Raw genomic sequence first — 22,696 nt, forward strand, 5'->3', positions numbered from 1 at the left:
ATATATTAGACTTCAAAGTAAAAATTATATATATACATTTCATTCAAATGAATATATCCAAAAATATTTTAAATATTAGCTGAAAAGTATTAATATTAGGAAAAACCACTGTTTTGGTCCATCAATTGTTTTGCAACAGTCAATTTAGTTCCTAATTTTCAATTTGGTCGATTTGACCCTCCAATTGTTTTAAATTTCATCAATTAAATCACCTAGCCACTGTTTTGATAACTAACGACTGATAGACGAAATAGTGGCTATGGGACTTAATTGACAAAATTTAAAACAATTGGAGGGTCAATTAGAACAAATTAAAAATCAATGACTAAATTGACAGTTGCAAAATAATTAAGGGACCAAAATATTGATTTTTCCTTAATATTATATAAACTAAATTTTAGGTGAAAATAATAGGTTATTGGTTTGAATATATTTTTAGTTATGTAATATACAGATATAAATTTGGTTTGGATAACAAATGTAAAAAATCTTACATATATTAGACTTAAAAGTAAAAATTATATTTATTCCATTTAAACCAACCATATCCAAAAATATTTGAAATATAAGGTCTAAAAATTACTAAAAATTACATGCACTTGTGTTAATTTTATAAAGTTAGTGCCCAAGCCTGGGCGGTTTTTCTTGGTTTTAAGGTAGCTTGGGATTTAAATCTCCCAAATATACTTATCCAGAGTGACTAGGGCCAATGTGGTCAACTGGATAAACTATCTTCTTTTTTTATACTAAGGGTGGGGAACCCTCAACAACATTATTTTGGAGTGCAAAATTTGGATGAAGAAGGGTTGGAATGCCAAGTGTTGTCACATTTTGCGGGAACAAAACTAAGTGGCGAATTGACTGGCGAAGAATTATGGTTGCGACCTCGATTTAACCATATTTCATTTTTGCCCGAATGCTGACCTTGCGACACGCGTTCATAGGGATTGTATTGGAGCTCCTTTTGCCCGTGGTGATTGATTTTTGGTGTTATTTAATTAAAGTATATATATATATATATATATATATATATATATATATATATATATATATATATATATATATATATATATATATATATATATATATATATATATATATATATAGAGGCGGGTTCAGGTGCGGCAGTGTCTTACGGTGCGGCAACACTAATAGTTCACCAAATATGCACCATCAACGTTAGGAAATACACCACACAAAACAGAGTAAACAGAGCCCTGCATCACCAAACACACACCATTAGGTGTGAGTAAAAACACCATACACTGTTCGGAAATACACCATTGGGGGTGGTGAGTTATATGGTGTGTTTTTTTGAGTCTGTGGTGTATTTTGTGATGTTTTATTACATTTCATTGGGGTGTGTTTTTATTACACTGTTGGTGCATATTGTTAACACTATTGGTGTATTCTGGAATTTGACCGCACCGCCGCACCGTAAGACCCCGCCACATATGAGCGCTCTTATATATATATATATATATATATATATATATATATATATATATATATATATATATATATATATATATATATATAGGGAAGGGATCAGGTGCATTTATGGCTTCCTGTGCAGATGTGCGTGAGGTTTATACTTAATGTGCGTGAGTTTTATACTTAATGTGCGTGAGATTTGTACTCAATGTGCCTGAGATTTGTACTTAATGTGCATCATGTTAATATGCGTGAGTTTTGTAATTAATGTGCCTGAGTATTGTGTTTAATGTGCGTGAGATTTGTGCTTAATGTGCGTGCGTATTTCAGAATTACGAACTCAGAAAGAAGCAGAACAGAAACTCACGCACATTAACGCCCAAGCTTCTTGTTACTTCTTCCTTCAATTTGGCCATGGATTCTGGATTATCAGCTACCTTCAATGCAGTTGAATGTTTATATAAATGACGCACGCATAGTAAAATTTGCACAACAGCTAAGTGTGGATTTCTGTTGTATTATTCCCATAATTTTTAACCACCATAGCTCGCCTCCGCATCATCATCATCATCAGGGAGGGGGCAAATGGCTACTGGGGATGGGGAAGAAGCTGACATCGATATTTTCTGCTGCATTTTACACATTCACGCACATTAAGTACAAATTTCAGGCACATTAAGCACAACACTCACGCACACGCACATTAAGTACAAATTTCAAGCACATTAAGCACAACACTCACGCACATTGAGTACAAATCTCACACACATTAATCCACCGCACATCCGCACGGGAACCTTTCACTATATATATATATATATATATATATATATATATATATATATATATATATATATATATATATATATATATATATATATATATAATTAATTAAATTTGAATATATCAATTTATAAAAATGCTCATTTGTGTCTTTTTTCACTTATCATCTTATTCAATAGCTAATTTTACAAAACATCATAATTTCAATCAGTAAGCTTATTAGCTACTAGCTTTTCAACTTCAACTATTAGCTTTTCAGCTTTCAGTTAGCTTATAAGCTTGGTATGCCAAATAGAGCTTTATTAAACAAGTTTGGTAAAATGGTCAAATAGGCCCTCGAACTTTATTCGAAAGTGTAATTAGGCCATTGAACTTCAAAAAAGTGCAATTAAACGCTCAAACTTATCATTTTAGTGCATCTAAACAATAATTCCGACAAAAATACTCTAGCGACTCCTTGAATTTTTTTTTTTTTTAAATCTGACGAATGGTTGTCAGATTCTAGTCATCTGGTCAAAAATATTAATATTATCTAAACTAAACTTTAAGTGAACTTGATAGGTTAGGTTTTTTTTTTTTTTTTTTTTTTTTTTTTTTTTTTTTGAATTGAAATTGATAGGTTATTGGTTTGGATATATTTTTATTTATTTTATATCCCAATATAAATTTTGTTTAGATATCAAATGTAAACACCATACATATATTAGACTTTAAAATAAAAGTTATATTTATTACATTTAAACAAATATATTCAAGATTTTTTAAATATAAGATTTTAAAATTAATGGAGATACTTTTGATGAAAAACGTAATACTTTTACATCAAAATGTAAAAGTATTACATTTTTTCCCCAAAATTATTACATTTTCTTATATAAATAATAAACATTTTATTCTTGATTTAGTATTATATTTGCTAGTATGAGCATTACATTTCATTTTGGCCCGACCCGTCTCAAGAACAAAGATACGTGAGACGGTCTCATGCACATTTTTTGCCTTTATTTTTTATTTCTAATTTTAATTTTATTTCTTTGGTCAGTATAATACTTCTGATCCATATATTAATTTTGTTATTAATGTTCTAACCAATATATTAATTTTCTTTTTATCTTAACTATTTCATATTATTATTTTAGCCCACCACCTATAAACATAAAAAATAAAGCTGGAAGGAGTAACTAATTAATTAAATGGGCGGAGAATGATTCTTGTTTCAAAATATCAAAACTTCATTTTTACTAACACTCTCTTAGTGGCGTCAAGCTTGTTGCATAGAGTTTTCCCGCAAATTATGCCTTGCAACCACGTGCACCATGCATGGTGCACACGGTTGCAAAACGGCATCGTTTTGCTTAAAAACGACATTGTTCGGATTTAAAAAAAAATCTATTTTTGATGGCCGTTAACGACGTTAATTGTGGTTTCCTTTGGCATTCAACCTTTCTATTCGCGGATTTTGGCAGTTTGGCATTTGGATGTAGTCTCTCTGAAATCGCAATCGCCATCGCAAGGGTGTTCTGATTTCGTTTATGGATTCGTCGATGGAGGAGGCAACAGATCAGAGAGATCAAGTAGTTGATGGATTGCATACAATTCTAATTTTTTTGCAGTTGATTTTTGTTAATTTGCATTCGATCGTTTGCGTTTTTTTTAATGGTTTTGAGATCTTTTGCGATTAATTTGATTTTAGGAGTATGATTTATTGGTTTTGGTGTTTGGAATTTGCTATTTATATTGATTGTTTACGATGTAAGTGATTGCTATTTAGATTGAGAATGAATGAACAATATATCCATAATCTTTGAACTATATATCCAGAATTTTTGAACTATATATCCAGAATTTTTTACCTATATATCCGCAAAGGTTACTGATACTCTGTTTTGGCTTGTAACATAAATCTCCAGAAATTGCACATTACATGTTCACAATTTTTGATGTATATATTCACAACATTTTTATATTGTAGTGAGTGAAGATTTTGTTGTTGATTCATCAAGTTCAGATCAAGTAGAGTTAGACATTGATGGTTCTTCTTCGATTCCAGGTTTATATCTAGTTTTTTACCTTCAATTAGCAAATTCATAATTGTTGAATTATATATTCACATTGTTCAGCATTGTTATATTTTATTTTTTTTCCATGAAAAATGTTATTCTTTTGCAGAGCATGGCTGGATTTATTCGGCATTCCCCACCCCCCCTCTACTTAGGAATTATATTTTAATGGAATTGTTATTATTTGTTATACTTGAGGTTATATATTGCATTTTTCAGTTGATCAAGATTTGGTTGGTGTTGTTGTAAGTAATGGCGATGAAGCTTATGAGTTGTATAACAATTATGCATATAGAGTCGGTTTTAGTGTGAGGAAGGGTAATCGACTTTGTAAGGAATCTACTAACATAGTTCAAATGAAGAGGTTTTCATGTTCTAAAGCTGGTTATAAGGTTAAGGCAAACACTGGTGTTAAGACTTATTCAAAAATTGACATAAGGACAGGGTGTGGTGCATTTGTTCAGTTTGACGTGGGTGAGGATGGGTTGTGGACAGTTACAAAACATGTGAAAGTGCATAATCATGAGTTATGTGCATTAGACAAGAGTCATCTACTTCGTTCACATAGAAGATTGGGAGATAATCAGCTTTTATATTTAAAAGATTTGAAGAAGAGTAGCGTTGCATTGGCAGATGATATTAGGTTTTTGAAACATCAATCAGGGGGGTCTCCATTAATTGGTTTCACCAATCGAGATGCTTATAATTCGTTGGCTTCTGATACATTGAAGCGTTTGGATAGAACTGACTCGAACTCATTAATGGAAATATTTGGGAAGAGGCAGTCTACTGAGTCTGATTTTTTCTTTGATTTTGAAGTTGATTGTTGATAGATACCCCAAATCTGCCGCCTGGATGGAAGGTCAGATAAGGCAGCTAGACTTAGAGACGATTCACTACTTAGCAGGGGGAAGATCGCCAAGGACTTCCCAGCCATGATGCGAAGTGCCTTGCGGTAGACGCCGAGCGCTCAAAACATCATACGAGACTCATAAACATCAAACGGGGCACAACGAGACACGGGGAAACATCAAACGGGGTCAGATAAGGCAGCCAGACTTAGAGACGATTCACTACTTAGCAGGGGGAAGATCGCCAAGGACTTCCCAGCCATGATGCGAAGTGCCTTGCGGTAGACGCCGAGCGCTCAAAACATCATACGAGACTCATAAACATCAAACGGGGCACAACGGGACACGGGGAAACATCAAACGGGGAAAAACATCACACCACGCCACCAATTTCCAGCGGGTGGGCGGTGGGTGGTGAACCACTCGCCGGCCACCCGCCGGGGCAGCCCACTTTCCAGCGGGTGGCCGGCAGGCAGGCCATTACCCGTCGGTTGCCCGCTGGAATACGGGTAGCCGGGCAGTGGGTAGGTGGTGGGGACTCGTCCCCCACCTACCCCCCACCGGTACGAAGGTTGATTTCCCGGTTCAGGGTTCGTTCGTGGAACCTAAAACCATGTCCAAACACATTCTAACACGTAACAACATCACGGGTTCAATTAACGAAGATTAAACCAAGAATCATTCCAATTACGTTCTAACATGATTCCTAAACATTCCAAGACTCGACATCATTCACATAACTGTCCAGTAGCATCCGGAACCTCAAGAACAACAAGAAATCTATATGCAAAGCCCTAAAGACAAGTCCTAGGCTAGACTCAACACCCGAGCATGTATAAACCCACCCAATAACACCAAGAATATCATAACATGAGATTTCACGATATAAACCCTAGGGACAAGCTCTAGACATAATTAAATACAATATTACACATATAATCAATCACAACATCAAGATCATCAAGATTATCAAATAAACACAACATAAATCTTAAGCAAAGCTCTATCAAGACTCAATCACAGAATTACACATACGATTACCAAAGGAGCCAATAATCAAGATATAACAAGCAAAATAGGTTTTGTAAGACATGGGTTACCTGGTAGTTTTAATTAACTTCTTAAAACTTCCTAAGATCTTTCCTCAATCGATCCTCCCTAAGCTTGGTGATGGGGAAATCCTTGGCTTGGAGGGGATTTCGTGTGGGGAGAGGGAGATATGTGTGATAGGGTTCTAATGCCTTCTAATCCCCCCTTTATATAGGTTAGGATCCCTAATACGAATCTAACTAGGTAAGAGGTTTAGATTCCTAATTGGAATCTGAATAGTAAAAGGTCTACTTTCTTTATTCCTACATGATTAACGACTTAATTAGAGATAAGGGTCCATGGTCCATTGTGGACCACATTAATTAATCAAGTGAATTCTAACCAACTTAAATTCTTTTTAACTATTTGTTAATGGAATTAATTCCATAATTAATTCGGATTTGAAGGCCGTAACACGGGGCGTTACAGTAAAACTTCAACCACAAGCACATCCTCATCAGGTTGGTCATTGGACAGCTCCCATTCGGCAGGAATTGGATGGTCAGCTAGGAAATCCGCTAGGGCTTGCCGCTTGATGGACTTCTGTGGTACATAAATGATCTCAAACTGTTGAAATAATAAGTACCACCTCACAAGTCGATCAGAACGAACAACCTTTGCCATGACATACTTCACTGGGTTTGTGACACCCCGTAAATCCAAACTCTAATCAAGGATTAATTAGAGAATTAATCTTAGTCTCCTTGTTAATTTATTCCTAAAAATCCTGAAAATTCAATAGTCGAAGGACTAGGAATTGACTAGTCATTCAAGGTCAAAGGGTTGTACATTATGCTTATTGGGTTGTGCCCTTGTTTCCTTATTCTTCCAACTTTAGTAAGGGCAAAGATGTCTTTCTACCTAAGGTTTGTGGTTCAAGCTAACCTAGCAACATCTCTTCATTTCATTCACCAACAATCTAAACACAAAATCTCTAACTTCTCTCTAAGAAGTGGTAGCTTCTTCTCTAAGCTAGAATTTAGGCATCCTAAATCTTGCAAGTTGTCTTCCAAGATTCCTACTTTCCTTATCTTGAGCATAGGGGAGGGTAAGATCCTTGATCTTTTGGTGTTTTTAACCTCCTTTTAGACGTCTTTTTCTAAAAATAGAATCTTTGTTGTCTTTTGGTTTGTTTATGAAGTTGGTGTGGGAGAAGAGCTTTAGGAGAGGCTTTCTAAGGGTGAGAAAGAGAAGTTTTAGGCTACAAAGGTAACCCATGCTTTACAAAACCTATTTTCTTACTTATATGATGATTTCTTGGCTTCTACTTGTGATTCTTGTGTTGAAATTGTGAAATTTGATGCATTGTCTTGTGGTGATGCATGTTTAGAGCTTGTTCTTAGGGTTTTCGTATGCCATTGCTTGGTTATTTCTTGGGTTCAAGTCATATTGTTGTTTTGTGTGAGATTTTGGGTGTTTTGGACTTGAATTTGGACTTGTTGTTGAAAATCCCCAAAGGGATTACTTTTGGAGTACAGGTGTACCAGCGGGCGGAACGGCGGGCCCCACCCGCCGCCCCACCTGCGGGGATCGAAGCTCGTGGATTGGTGTACCCACGGGGAACATTGTTGGCAATGTGCGGGGATTTGTTCCCCGTAATTCTTTTGACTCGGTATTGATGTTTTGACCTCCCGATGTTGCTTTATTGGGCTATTTGTGAGTCTTCTTGATGTTTCGTATGTCTAGCATGGTATGTTAGGAATCCATGTAGGATTTGGTGTCTTGAATCGTGCTAAGGGTCCAACTTTGTGATTCGTTGTGCTAATGTGAGTCTTGAATGTTCTATGGAACTACTTTTGGTTTACCCGTTTGATATGCATGCTAGTTTGATGTTGAAATGCTAGTGTGTGCCGTTTGTTCTTTCCTATTGAGATTGGCAACTTGTGTTGACCATCGTTTGGTGTCGGATTGTGATCCTTCATTGTTGAGTATGGTTTCATATCTTTGTTGTGATCTATTGATTGATTCCTATGATGTGAACGTATGTAATCATTGTACCCTTTGATTGATGCTTGATTAAGGTTATTGTTGAACCTTAGTCTTCTTGGTAATGGTGATGGCTTGTGTGACTATGATTGAAATTGGTGGTGTGTTACCTGAGCGTAGGCTCATGTGTTGGAGGCTATGTGATTGAAATTAATGGTACCCTCGTGTACTGAGAGTTCGGCGGTATGTTGGAGGCTGTGTTGGAGGGGGAACGACGGTCCCTAGCGGTACAAGGTTGGACTCAGAAGTATAGGGTGGCACTCGGAGGTAATGGTTGGAACTGAAATAAGGCCGGGGATAGCCATAAGGTTGGAATAGGGCATAAGGTTGGAACTTGAAACTGTGATACTTGTGACATGTAGTTGTCACTGTGGCATGTAGATGCCGTTGTGTGAATGTGTGTTCTTTGCTATTGAGCATGTCTTGATGTATTCTACTTTGTGATCAGTATAATGCATCTCGAGTTGTTTTGTCTTTCATGATCCTTGTCTTGTTGTTGTCGTAAGGATGTTGACTTCATTTCCCTTTTGAGAGTGTGAATGAGTCCTTGAAGTTGACTTCTCTCTATGGCTTTTGAAATGATATATATTGTATTCCGTTTCGAAAATGGTTTTAACTTATACTTATCTATATATACTATTTAACGCGTATTGATGGGTTACCAGCAATGTTCGCAGACCGGGTGTCATCCCCATGTTATGTTTTCCTTGTTCTACATGTTTTGAGTAGAGACCTGAGAGCGCTAGACTTGGAGCATTAGATAGTTTTGTCCTTTGTCTAGACGTTTTGTTGTTGGCCTGTGAGCCTTTTGAGCGGCCTGTGTGCCTTGAGTCTTTATGCTTTGATGAATGGTTTAGTTTTTCCCACCTGTGCATCTTTTAGTAGTTAAGATGTGGCATAATGCCCCCGTATAGACTTGCTTCCGCTTAATGTTAATGGATGATTAGATTGTTTAAAAATATGGAAAAATTGGGGGTGTTACAGGGTTTGCCTGTAGACCAGCCGAATTGTATGCGCTTCAAAATAGTGCTTGAGCTTCCTAATTGCAAATACAAGTGCCAAACACAGCTTCTTGATCGGCAGATATTTGAGCTCAGTTCACGTCATCATTCTACTTAAATAATAAAGGGCATTTTCTTTCCCATTATCATTTTCTTGTGCAAGTAAAGCACCCACGGAGCTTTCTTGGGCAGAGATGTAAAGAATCAACGAGCGTCCTGGAATCGGAGCAGTGAGCACAGGCAGCTTCATTAAATAGGACTTGATGCTTTGAAATGCATTCTTGCAGGCCTCATCCCATACAAACGGGACACCCTTCTTCATTAACTGGCTAACGGGTTGACATCTTCCTGCTAGGTTTGATATGAACCTTCGGATATAAGCCAACTTCCCTTGCAAGCTTTTAAGCTCATGAAGGTTCCTTGGCTTATGCATCTTCATTATAGCGTCGATCTTCGCTCGTTCGGTCTCAATGCCCCTGTGTTGAACAGTAAACCCGAGGAATTTTCCAGCAGCAACCCCAAAAGCATATTTCAGGGGGTTCATTTTGAGTTGAAATTTTTGCAAGCGGTCAAGGACATGCCTTAGATGCATCATGTGATCTTTGCGGAGTTTCGACTTCACAACCAAGTCATCTACGTAGCATTCTAACATTTTATGAAGTATGTCGCCAAATATAGTCTGCATATCCCTTTGGTATGTAGCACCTGCATTTTTCAAACCAAAGGGCATCACTTTGTAGCAGTAAATGGATTTTGGCGTACGAAACGCGGTCAACTCCTTATCTTCTGGCGCCATGAGGATTTGATTGTAACCGGATGAGCCATCCATGAGTGACATAATCTCATGTCTAGTTACTGCATCTATCATTAATTCTGTGATGGGGAGCGGGAAGTCATCTTTCGGGCATGCAACATTAAGATCTCGAAAGTCTACGCACACACGGATCTAGCCATTCTTCTTGCGCACGGGCACAATGCTAGATATCCAAGTTGGATAATTAACTTCGCGAATGAAACCAGCTTCTATGAGCTTGTTGACTTCTAATTTGATTGAGGGAATGAGCTCGGGACGAAAGCGCCGTTGAGCTTGCTTAACCGGGCGACACCCCTTTTGCACTGCCAGGCGGTGCATAGCTACCTTTGGGTCTAACCCTGGGCATCTCCTTGTATGTCCACGCGAATATATCAATATATTCTTTCAGAAGTGTGACATATGTTTCTTCATCTTCATTCGAAAGGAGTGCACTAATGAAGATAGGCCGGGGATTTTCAGGAGTTCCTAGATCAACCTCTTTTAGTTCATCTACTGCGGCATGTACTCCTTCTTCTAACTCTTGGGGTGCATCCTCTGCATCTTCACCCTCAGCCGGGATCTCATAAGACAATGTTATGTGAAATGATGATGCCGCCTCATCTTGATTTGGTGTTGCCACATAACTTGAATCAATGTCTTCTTGATTTCTTCCTTGCACTCGGGTGTGTACAATGGTTCTTGGTTGGACCTTCAGAACTTCACCACACGAGACATCGATATTAACTTCTCATTTCGTACAAGACGGAACTGCACTCCTGAGCCTTTTTTAGGGTTCCATTTCAGTAGGAGGGTTGGTCTGCTCCTTCGAAGTTTAAGTAGGCCCAATTCTATCATGTACTGATTTTCTCTTAGCAGGTTTGGGATTTGACCCAAGTCTACGGAAGACTGATTGTCATGATTCTACATCTCCGATTCTATCAAAAACGTATTGCTTCTTGTCATTTTCCTCCTCCTCCGTAGAAGTGATGCAGTTACTTGTGGCTCTGTTTATGAATATTCGCACTGGCTTAGGGGAACATAACCCAATCCTTTGCGCACATGTGGTTATTGCTGGTTTGACTTGCCTTTACCGCCAGCTTCTGGGATGAGTTTCCCCAGCTTCTGTGGCTCTTTAGGATTATATCCTGCTTTGAATAGAAGTTTATAAGCATTGGGGTCGAAGCAGCCAGTGCCCTTAGCGGGCAACGTTTGACTTGTCCCAACTTGAGCTTCATCTTCAAGCGGTTTAATTGGTGCTGCTTTTAATGTTTCAATTTTTGCAAGTGGGAAAACAAGTTCCTTATCACAATGTGATTAGTCTACGACTTATTTGCCTTTCCACTTTGGATCAGGAGCGTTGTCGGCACTGCCATGACCAGCCTATTCTACAACAGCTTGTTTCTTCAAGTAAAACTTCGCATCTGCAAAGTACAACTCCGCTTCGGTGAATGGAGTCTCATCAGCGACTACCTTTTCTATCACACCGCCTTTTCTCAAACATGAGGCATTGGTACCAGGATGAGGGGACTACTCCGTTTTCATGTATCCAAGGCCGGCCAAACAACAAATTTTAAGACGTCTTTGCATCTATCACATAACACAGGGTGCTAAAATTCAACGCTCCGACCCTGAGATCAAGCCTGATGGTACCTAGTGCCCCTTGACCACCTTGATTAAATCCTTGAATCATTAAGCGAATTTGAGAGAGCTCATCAATGGAGATGCCAAGTTCCTTCATATCCCGGAGTGACAGAATGTTCACAGCCGATCCTTGATCAATCAAAATCCTGTTGATTTTTTGCTCGGGGGCATAACCTTAGACGAACAATGGGCGATTCTGTGGTGTACCGCCAAGCAATAGATCTTCATCTTTAAAATTTATCTTGGCAGTATAAGACGCGGCTTTGTGGACTTAAACCTTGTCACTTCCTTCAATCATGGGGAATGAACATTCCCCCTCTTCAACATGTCTCTCTTTAATATTCAATCGAGTTCCAGGAATATTTGTCCCATGCGGACAAAATTCCTTTGGCATATACTGAGCCAGAGTGACTGGTGTTCATGACTTGTTGGGACGTCCTTTCTTCTTTGTATCATAGACAGGATCCCTTGTTGGCCTTTTCTCAACCCATCGCTTTGTCATTTTCTTCAACGATCTAGCATCTCTAACATCGTTCTTCTACTTTCTATGGGTAACCAATACCCAATCCTTTTTGAAAATAGGATCAACCTGGTGTGACTTTGGATGCTTCCCAACGACATGTTTCACAATAAATGGGAATGGACATTTGTATTGCGTGCCCCCATCATCTTCGTCACTTTCTGAAAGTAATTGGAGCAAACCTTCCACATGAAATTTGTTAGTTCTTGCAGTTGCATCAGTAAGCTCAATCTTTCCATCGCGAGCAAGCCCCATCACCTTATCCTTGAAAACAAAACATTTTTCAATCGGGTGTCCGAGGAGACGATGATACTTGCAATAGTTGGGGTCGTCCACCCTAGAAGCTTCTTCGAGACGCTTCATTTATGGTAATTCAATCAACTTGAGTTTTAACAACTCATCAAACATGGGAGACACATCAGAATCTAAGAACGAATACTGTTTTTGCTGCATCTCTTCAATGATTCTAATTCCCCTTGATGGGCGAGAAAATGACCTTAGCCTTGGATTTTCAGTCACTTTGGTGAAAACCCGCATTGGTCCTGTTTTCACGTTCATGGCTTCCTTCTTTTCTTGATTAGGGAAGGGCTTGCCCCCTTTCTTGACTTCTTGTTTTGCAGGTGCCTTGGATGAGCTAGGTATACTTGACATGCTGAACCCTCCATTAGCTTCAATACTCAATTCCATGTCATGAGCACGACTGGATAGTTCTTCAAATTTTTTAGGCTTGATTCCTTACAAGATGTAAGAGAACTCGAAGTGCATGCCTTGGATGCACATTTCAATTGCAGAGCTTTGTGATATCCTCTCTTTACAGTTGAGGCACAACTCCCTCCATCCCTGGATGTAAGCGCCTGCATGCTCACCCTTCCATTGGCGGGTGGTGGTGAGTTCCAAGAAGCTGACAGTCTTCTTGTGCTGTAGAAGTGGGTCAAGAACTCGCGTTCCATATCATTCCAGCTATCAATGCAACCATGCTCTAGGTCGGTGTACTAATAAAAGGCAATGCCCTTCAGAGATCGGACGAACTGCTTGACAAGGAGATCTCCGTAAGTTCCCGCATCGTTGCAGGTTTCAACGAAGTGGGCGATGTGCTGCCTTGGGTTGCCTTTTCCATCAAACTATTGGAACTTGGGAGGTTGGTAGCCCAACGACATCTTCATTTCTTCAATTCTCTGAGTATATGGCTTAGTGTAAGTGTATGAAGATTGTCCTCCCTCGAGCTTCCCTATAATCCCTCCCATGACGTAGTCATTCAACTGCTCGACAAGTATCATACCCTCAGAAATTGGAATACTCTTCTCAGCGAGTGGTAGACGAGAGATTGCCTCTTCCATTCCTGGCCTACTTTGATGACGCGGTGACTCGACATCAATCTCATCTCCCTTGGGTTTGAGGCTGCTTCCCGGAAGCTCGATTTGTTTCGCCGTTTCTTTCGCTTTCAACCTTTTCGCATAGCTCATTGATCCTCCTTTCTTGGTTATGCATGAGTACAGTTATCCCCTCAAGAGCTTTGGTGATGTTTGTTAGTTGTTCCTCCACCGAAGTCGCGTTCGTTGTCATATCGGGCACGATTGTGTAGATGTGAGTCCATTCAGATGATGATCTCTACAGAGGTGATGACTATAATGAGCTTCCACAGCTTGCAGTTCTATTCGAGGGAGTATGGCTCGTAGGACTCCTGTTGCTGGGAGTTCCTTCGCTTGTAGGATTATTGTCGCCAACAGCTTCCTTTGTAGAGGATGAACCCTTGTCATGTGTGGCTCTTCATGGCATGGTGGAGTTTCTGTCAATCCTTCGAACGATGTGGCGAGCGATGTCCTGGGCCTCGTACAACTGCACTCCTAGTTTCCTCATTCGGCTTCGAGTCATTGCTCCTTCCACGTCTTGGCTATCATCGAAACCGGCCAGTGATGATGCCTTGGAGCGGGTAGCCTGAGCATAGGTCATCTTGGAGGAGGGATTTCTTGATGCCATTTGGATTCCTTCCTTATAGAGCCCGCGAGTCAACAGTGAAGAGATGAGAGGCAGAGTGGTCCCACTGGGCGTGCCAAAATCTGTAAACACAAAAAATAAACTTTGTATATATTTCACAAAATCTGTTTACTGTGTATGTATAATTCAAAGTGCGGGTAAAAAATCTCTGTGTGGTCCTCTGATTCTTCACTAACGTTATCTACTGAATTGCCTCTGGGATTCCAGCAGTGGTGCTTGCCTCCGGGATTCAATTGGTGTGATCTTCAACAGCAAACGTCAAACTTAGAAACAATCAACCCTGCAAAGTTTCAAAGCACATGCAATGGATTCAAGTTGCCTTAAGATCCTTAAATGCCTTCAAAAGACTTCAAGATCTTCGAGACAATCAACTCTGCAAAGCTTCAAAGTACCTGCAATGGATTCAAATTGCCTGCAAAATCTTCAAAAAATGTCTTCAAGTCTTCAAGCGTTCTTCAATGCCTTCAAGCTCTTCAAATGCTCTCAACTCCTTAAGTCTTCAAGTTGTGTTTTGGAATGTCAAATGAAAGCCCTATTTATAGCTGTAGGTCTAACAAAAATTCCTCAACAAACTCCCCTTTTTAATTAATTAGTTAATTATTTATTTAGGAAAATCAACCTTGCCCAAAACCAAGTCTAGGTTCATTATTGTATAATCTAATTCAAATTCAAATTAAAGTATAATTATTTAATTCAAATATAACAAAATTATATTTATTTAAATTATAACTATAATTATGATTCGAATATGAAATGAGTTTCGACCAATTTAATTAATTAATTCAATAGTCCAAGATCAAATTCAATTGGACTAATCAGATGAATTTAATTTCTATTATCCAATTAATTAAATTGGCCCAACAATTAACCTCAAAATTAAGCCCAATAATAATTTTATCAATCTATTTATTGGGCTCAAATTTTCTGCGTCTTTACATACATCTTGAATCTTGGTCTGAAGAGGGGTATACCTTACCTGTTATTGTTCTGCACAAGTGTAAATGGCCTGAAACTCTCATGTGATTTGCAGTTGAAAAGTTCACAATTGAACGTGTAAATAAAGCTGGTGCCGTTTTTGATTCCACAAAGTTAAGGTAATGCTTTTCTTCAGCTATTTGCTTCTGATTACTTAATCTGCATTTTTAGAGGATTGCAGGAACACCTGTTTTTATGATACTGTTTAGATGTGTTATTTCTTCTCAACTTGTTAGTTTCTGTAATCTGAGATTTATTTGTTAGCTAGGCTTTGTAAAATGTTTTGGTTTTTTGACACTTTTCCAATGTAAATGTATACGTAGGTGGATGAATGGCCAACATTTGAGATCTCTACCATCAGAAGAGTTAATACAAATCATTGGTAGCTGCCGGAAGGATGCTGGCATTCTTACATAATCAGGGGGGATTTCATACAAGTAGGGTTTGTCCGTAAATGTCAATTAGGGGTGACCACGGTTCAAACCAAAACCATTACTGTGCTAATTGGAATTGAATTGGAATCGTCCCTACGGTTCCGGTTCCGATTTCAAATTGGAACCTATAAGGTTTCGGTTAAGATTTTCAAAATATTAGAACCAGATGGTTCCGATTCCAAACAGAAAAAAAAAAAATTTAAAAATGACATAAAAAAGCTGCATGCCTGCAGCCAGCAGACTAGCTCACTGCCACACGGCAATGGGGCAGACTGGAGTACGGGAGTCATGCGCTGATGCGCATAAAGCCAACTGGCCAGTAGGGGTGACCACAGTAACCGAAACCGTTATTATGCTAATTGGAACCGTCCGTATGGTTTCGGTTCTGGTTCCAATTAAGATTTTTAAAATATTCAAATCGGAACCGTCTGTTCCTGTTTCCAAACAGAAAAAAAATATTAAAAAAATAAAAAATAAAATATAAAAAAGCTGCTGGCTGCAGGCGCCTGCAGCCAGTAGACTAACGCAGAGTGGAGTACGGGAGTCACTGGACAACCCCGTGACTCCCGCGCATGCGCTAATGCGCATAGAACCAACTGGCCAGGCCAGTTGGCTTTATGGATAAATGCAAAAGTTTTGCCTTTATCCATAATCCAATTTCAGTTTCCATTTTCCAAGATAGCCAACGGCTATCTTAGAGGCCAAAGCTGAGGACTGAGTGTTTGCACTCAGCTTTGAGTCTGGTCGACAAGACTCAAAGTTGAGTCTTTGTCACTCATGTTCTGAAATTTTTAAATTTTGAAAATGATAGTTGAAAAACAGCTAGTTTTTAAAAAAATTTAATGTTTCACCATTCAGGCATTCACTCTTCAGACTTCACCTTTTATAAATGCGTGAATTCAACAAATATTTAATTCACCCAAAATTTTAGTATCTCTCTCATTCTCTCAAACTCTCAATACTCTGAATTCTTATTCTCTTACTTTCTCATTCTACGAAATTTGAATACTTGCAACTTGCCTACATTTCCTACAATTTTCAATACTTACTTTCACTGAACTCTTATTATTTATTTCTACATTTTTTATATCTCTAAATTTCTACTTCTACCATTGATAGTTCAAGTAGAGCATCTTTTTCTCAAGAGGGTCAAGGTAGCGGGAGTCGTGAAAATCGTGGCAAATCTACTTCTTCTTTTGAACCTCCATGACATTCCGTTCATGGATTTTCAAGAGAATCACCTTATCTTGAACCTCCACAGCATTCATTTCAGGGATTTCAAAGCGAATATCAATACCACCTTATCTTACAAAGACTTAAATGACCCTCAACGTGCCTCTTTTGACTCTAATCCCTTTCTTAAACCAATCATACTACCAAGACTTAAACCCAAACCCTCAACTAGTTATAAATGACCCTCAACGTGCCTCTTTTGACTCTAATCCCTTTCTTTCTTCTTTTGAATCTAACAATCCTACTACTGAAGAATTTTCGCTGGGCCAGGATAATGAAGGCGAAGAAGTTCAACCTTCCATTCCTTCCAAACTAAAATCTGATATTTTCAGGGTACACATGACGAAAGTTGAAAAACCTTATGGAACAACGGTAGTAAAATGTAATTATTGCATAAGGAGTACAATTGGTCGAAATCCGGTGGCTACGGGACATACCGAAAGCATATAAACTCAAAGCATCCTGACAAAGAGGTAAATACCCAAACACAACAACAAATTGGCAGGTACACAACTAAATCTAATGCTTTATTTCGTTACACATATGAGAACTGTAGATCCATGTTTGCTGAAATAGTTGCAATAAATGGTCTACCTTTTAGTTTTGGTCAAAAAGTGGGTTTTAAAGAATTTTGTCGGGGTGCATTAATTCTCCAAATGTGTGATTTATCGCGTACAACTGTTGCTCGTAATATTTATAAATTATATAAAACTGGAAAAAAAATTAATTTCTTTTTTGGAAACACATTCTGGGCTGGTGACTATTAGTGCTGATATTTGGAGTGATCATTGGAGAGAACATTCATATTTAGGTGCTACACGTCATTAGGTAGATCATGAATGGGTGCTACAAAAACGAATTCTTGCTTTTCGTTGTTTTGATGAATCACACACTGCACACAATATTTATAGTAAGTTGCAGGGTATTTTTGATGAATACAAAATTACTAACAAAATTTTTGCAGTTGGTTTTGATAATGCTTCTAATAATACTGCTGCAATCCCTGAACTTAGGGAGTTATGTGGTCCATATTTTGGAGGTAAATTTTTCCATCAAAGATGTGTTTGTCATGTTTTAAATTTATGTGTTCAAGCTGGGTTACAATCACTTCAAAGTAGTATTAAACCCATTAGAGATGCTATTCTTTATTTGTGGAGACATCCAAATGCACAAAACGAATTTAATAGATTTTGAATATAAAAAAAAAAAAAGTAACTAAAAAAATATTTCCTCAAGATATACCAAATCGTTGGAATTCTACGTTTCTTTTGCTCAGTAGTACTATTCTTTAGAAAGAGTTGCTAAGTTCTTTTTTTTTTTTTTTTTTTTTTTTTGCAAATAATAGTGCTATTAATTTATTTCCACAACATTTGGATGCATGCACTAAAGCTTGTGAATTATTAAAAGAATTTAATGATGCTACCAATGCTTTGTCTGGCGTGTATTATCCGACTACACATTTATTTTTAGTTTATGCTGTAAATATTGTTGGCAAGCTCTTTGAATATCGTGATGATCCTATATTGCATGGTGCTATTTTATGCATGAAATCAAAATTTTTAGAATATTATAGAAATATTCCTATAATTTATTTAATTGCAATGTGTTTTGATCCTCGTTGTAAATTAGTAGGTTTAAATACATTTTTACAAAATTATTATGAATGTTTAAAATTAAATGATCCTACAAGCCCACAATATGAAAATGTTAACAGTGTCCATATTGAAATAACAAATTTGTTTTATAGTATGTGTTAAGAATATTTGCATGCTAATGGTCCTTCGTTGAATATTGGTACATCTTCCCGAAGTAGTTCACAAGGCTCGCAATCAACTCAACGAAGTAGAGGCTTTAACCTGCTATCTAGAGTGAGTAAAAATCGTCGGACCAGTGGGACGACAAGTTCATCATCATCTCCAACATTTTACTACTGTGGCCGTGGTCTTTCCACCACTGCAAAACATTAAGATCATCATTATCATTAACCAAAAATACAAAATCAGTATTTAAATATACTTCTGTCCCGGATAATGCTGGAGATGATGATGAACTTGTCGTCCCACTGGTCCGACGATTTTTACCCACTCTAGATAGCAGGTTAAAGCCTCTACTTCGTTGAGTTGATTGCGAGCCTTGTGAACTACTTCCGGAAGATGTACGAATATTCAACGAAGGACCATAAGCATGCAAATATTCTTAACACATACTATATAACAAATTTGTTATTTCACTATGGACACTGTTAACATTAACATATTGTGGGATTGTAGGATCATTTAATTCTAAACATTCATAATAATTTTGTAAAAATGTATTTAAACCTACTAATTTACAACAAGGATCAAATCACATTGCAATTAAATAAATTATAGGAATATTTCTATAATATTCTAAAAATTTTGATTTCATGCATAAAATAGCACCATGCAATATAGGATCATCACGATATTCAAAGAGCTTGCCAACAATATTTACAGCATAAACTAAAAATAAATGTGTAGTCGGATAATACACGCCAGACAAAGCATTGGTAACATCATTAAATTCTTTTAATAATTCACAAACTTTAGTGCATGCATCCCAATGTTGTGGAAATAAATTAATAGCACTATTATTTGCAAAAAAAAAAAAAAGAAAAAAGAACATAACAACTCTTTGTAAGGAATAGTACTACTGAGCAAAAGAAACGTAGAATTCCAACGATTTGGTACATCTCGAGGAAATATTTTTTTTAGGTGCTTTTTTTGATATACAAAATCTATTAAATTCTTTTTGTGCATTTGGATGTCTCCACAAATAAAGAATAGCATCTCTAATGGGTTTAATACTACTTTGAAGTGATTGTAAACCGGCTTGAACACATAAATTTAAAACTTGACAAACACATCTTTGATGGAAAAATTTACCACCAAAATATGGACCACATAACTCCCTAAGTTCAGAGATTGCAGCAGTATTATTAGAAGCATTATCAAAACCAACTGCAAAAATTTTGTTAGTAATTTTGTATTCATCAAAAATACCTTGCAACTTACTATAAATATTGTGTGCAGTGTGTGATTCATCAAAACAACGTAAAGCAAGAATTCGTTTTTGTAGCACCTATTCATGATCTACCCAATGACATGTAATACCTAAATATGAATGTTCTCTCCAATGATCACTCCAAATATCAGCACAAATAGTCACCCGCCCAGAATGTGTTTCCAATAGAGAAATCAATTTTTTTTTCAGTTTTATATAATTTATAAATATTACGAGCAATAGTTGTACGCGATAAATCACACATTTGAGGATTTAATGCACCCCGACAAAATTCTTTAAAACCCACGTTTTGACCAAAACTAAAAGGTAGACCATCTATTGCAACCATTTCAGCAATCGTGGATCTATAGTTCTCATCTATGTAACGAAATAAAGCATTAGATTTACTTGTGTACCTGCCAAATTGTTGTTGTGTTTGGGTATTTACCTCTTTGTCCGGATGCTTTGAGTTTATATGTTTTCTATATGTCCCGTAGCCACCGAATTTCGACCAATTGCACTCCTTATTGCAATACTTACATTTTACTACAGTTGTTCCATCAGGTTTTTCAACTTTCGTCATGTGTACCCTAAAAATATCATATTTTAGTTTGGAAGATATGGAAGGTTGATCTTCTTCGCCTTCATTGCCCTGGCCCTGCAAAAATTCTTCAGTAGTAGGGTTGTTAGATTCAAAAGAAGAAAGAAAGGGATGAAAGCCAAAAGAGGCACGTTGAGGGTCATTTATAGCTAGTTGAGGGTTTGAGTTTAAGTCTTTCTAGTATGATTATTGTTGTAAAAATTGGTGGTATTGATATTCGCTTTGAAGTCCCTGAAATGAATGCCGTGGAGGTTCAAGATAAGGAGATTCTCTTGAAAATCCATGAACGGAATGTCGTGGAGGTTCAAAAGAAGAAGTAGATTTGCCACAATTTTCACGACTCCCACTACCTTGCCCTCTTGAGAAAAAGATGCTCTGCTTGAACTATTCATGGTAGAAGTAGAAATTTAGAGATATAAAAAATGTAGAAATAAATAATAAGAGTTCAGTGAAAGTAAGTATTGAAAATTGTTGGAAATGTAGGCAAGTTGCAAGTATTCAAATTTCGTAGAATGAGAAAGTAAGAGAATAAGAATTTAGAGTATTGAGAGTTTGAGAGAGTGTGAGAAAGATACTATAATTTTGGGTGAATTAAATATTTTCTGAACTCAAGCATTTATAGAAGGTGAAGTCTGAAGAGTGAATGCCTGAATGGTGAAACTTCAAATGGTTTTAAAAAATGACCATTTTTCAACGATCATTTTCAAAATTTTTAAAATTTTCGGAACATGAGTGACAAAGACTAGCTTTGAGTCTTGTGGACAAGACTCAAAGCTGAGTGCAAATACTCAGGCGTCAGCTTTGGCCTCTAAGATAGCTGTTGCCTGTTGGCTATCTTGGAAAATGGAAATTGAAATTGGATTATGGATAAAGGCATAAAGACAACTGGCCAGATCACTTTGCTTTTAAAAAGAAAATTAGGAAAAATGAAAATGTTTTTCAGGGAAAAGCTTTTCCAAAGTTGTTTGGTCTGATATTATTGTAAAAATGAAGGCATCTTAATTACTCTGAACTTTTTTATAAACAGGAGGCTGTCCAGATATTGAAGGACGGAATCGACTTGATAAGCGATTCAGAGAAAGCTCTTTCAAACTTACTATCTGTTATGTACGCAAGAATACATGAAGAAGGAGAAAAAAATATATTAATGGTGTATATTAACTTGCAGTGTAGTAAGGATTACATGGCATATATACAACTACATTCTAACGGTAAAAAATAATAGAAAAGGTAGAAATGCATGTAATTAGGCTATTTACCTAAAAAGCTACATTAATAATATGGAAATAATATAACTAAATATATACATAATTAATATAGCAAATATTCTTCTACACTCCCCCTCAAGCTCAAGGGTGGTACATGAGCTTGGAAGTGATGACGTCGAACGGTTGAGGAAGGAGGCTCTTCGTAAATATGTCGGCTAGTTGTTGATTAGATGGAACGAAAGTAGTGCGTAGTGTGCCGTCATTAATTTTCTCTCGTACGAAATGACAGTCGATTTCCACATGTTTAGTCCTTTCATGAAAGGGCTGGGTTATTGGCAATGTGGAGAGACGCTTGATTGTCACAATGCAATTGTGCAGGATGAACTGGTATATCTAATTCTGATAGGAGTAATTGAAGCCAAGTGATTTCACTAGCTGCATAGGCCATGGCACGATATTCAGCTTCAGCAGAGGATCGTGATACTGTTGTTTGCTTCTTTGTTCGCCAAGATAGGGGACTTGTTCCTAGAAAAGTGCAGTATCCCGTAGTTAAGCGTCGTGTGGTTGGACATGAAGCCCAATCAGCATCACAATAGGCATGTAACATTAAAGACCTATGTGTAGATAAAAGAATGCCAAGATCTGGTGAATTTTTGAGATAACGCACGACCCTAAGCGCGGCTTGCCAATGCATGTCACGTGGTGCAGACATGAATTGCGAAAGGAGATTAACTGCATAAGTGATGTCTGGCCGAGTGACTGTGAGGTAGAGCAAGCGACCAACGAGTCGTCTATATGTGGAAGGGTCTGCAAGAAGTTCGCCTGTGTTAGGAGTGAGTTGGTGGCTAACCTCTATAGGAGTTGAGGCGGGTTTACAAGCCAACATTCCTGTATCTGAGAGAATTTCAAGGGCATATTTCCTTTGATTTAAAAAAATTCCAGCAGAGGAACGTGCAACTTCTATCCCAAGGAAATACTTCAATGATCCCAAGTCCTTTAGTTGAAATTGATGCGCTAGGTACTGCTTGAGGATAGTAATGATGGTTGGATCATTACCTGTGATAACAA

At 37.5% G+C, this 22,696-nt stretch overlaps 1 protein-coding gene and 1 long non-coding RNA gene across 2 annotated transcripts; both read left to right on the forward strand.

Annotated features, from left to right (window-relative positions):
- Window positions 1-4,633: 4,633 nt before the first annotated feature.
- On the forward strand, window positions 4,634-5,107 carry LOC109160477 (protein FAR1-RELATED SEQUENCE 5-like). The gene has a single exon (XM_019308761.1). It carries the CDS (start codon window positions 4,634-4,636, stop codon window positions 5,105-5,107), a length of 474 nt encoding a protein of 157 aa, XP_019164306.1.
- A 9,994-nt stretch (window positions 5,108-15,101) lies between these two features.
- LOC109160473 lies at window positions 15,102-21,522 on the forward strand. Its single transcript, XR_002050748.1, has 3 exons — window positions 15,102-15,247; window positions 15,452-15,565; window positions 21,448-21,522. It is a non-coding gene; the product is annotated as an uncharacterized LOC109160473 (long non-coding RNA).
- The last annotated feature ends 1,174 nt before the right edge of the window (window positions 21,523-22,696 follow it).

This window comes from Ipomoea nil, unplaced genomic scaffold (genome assembly GCF_001879475.1).
Source record: "Ipomoea nil cultivar Tokyo-kokei standard unplaced genomic scaffold, Asagao_1.1 scaffold2848, whole genome shotgun sequence".
Taxonomy (NCBI): domain Eukaryota; kingdom Viridiplantae; phylum Streptophyta; class Magnoliopsida; order Solanales; family Convolvulaceae; genus Ipomoea; species Ipomoea nil.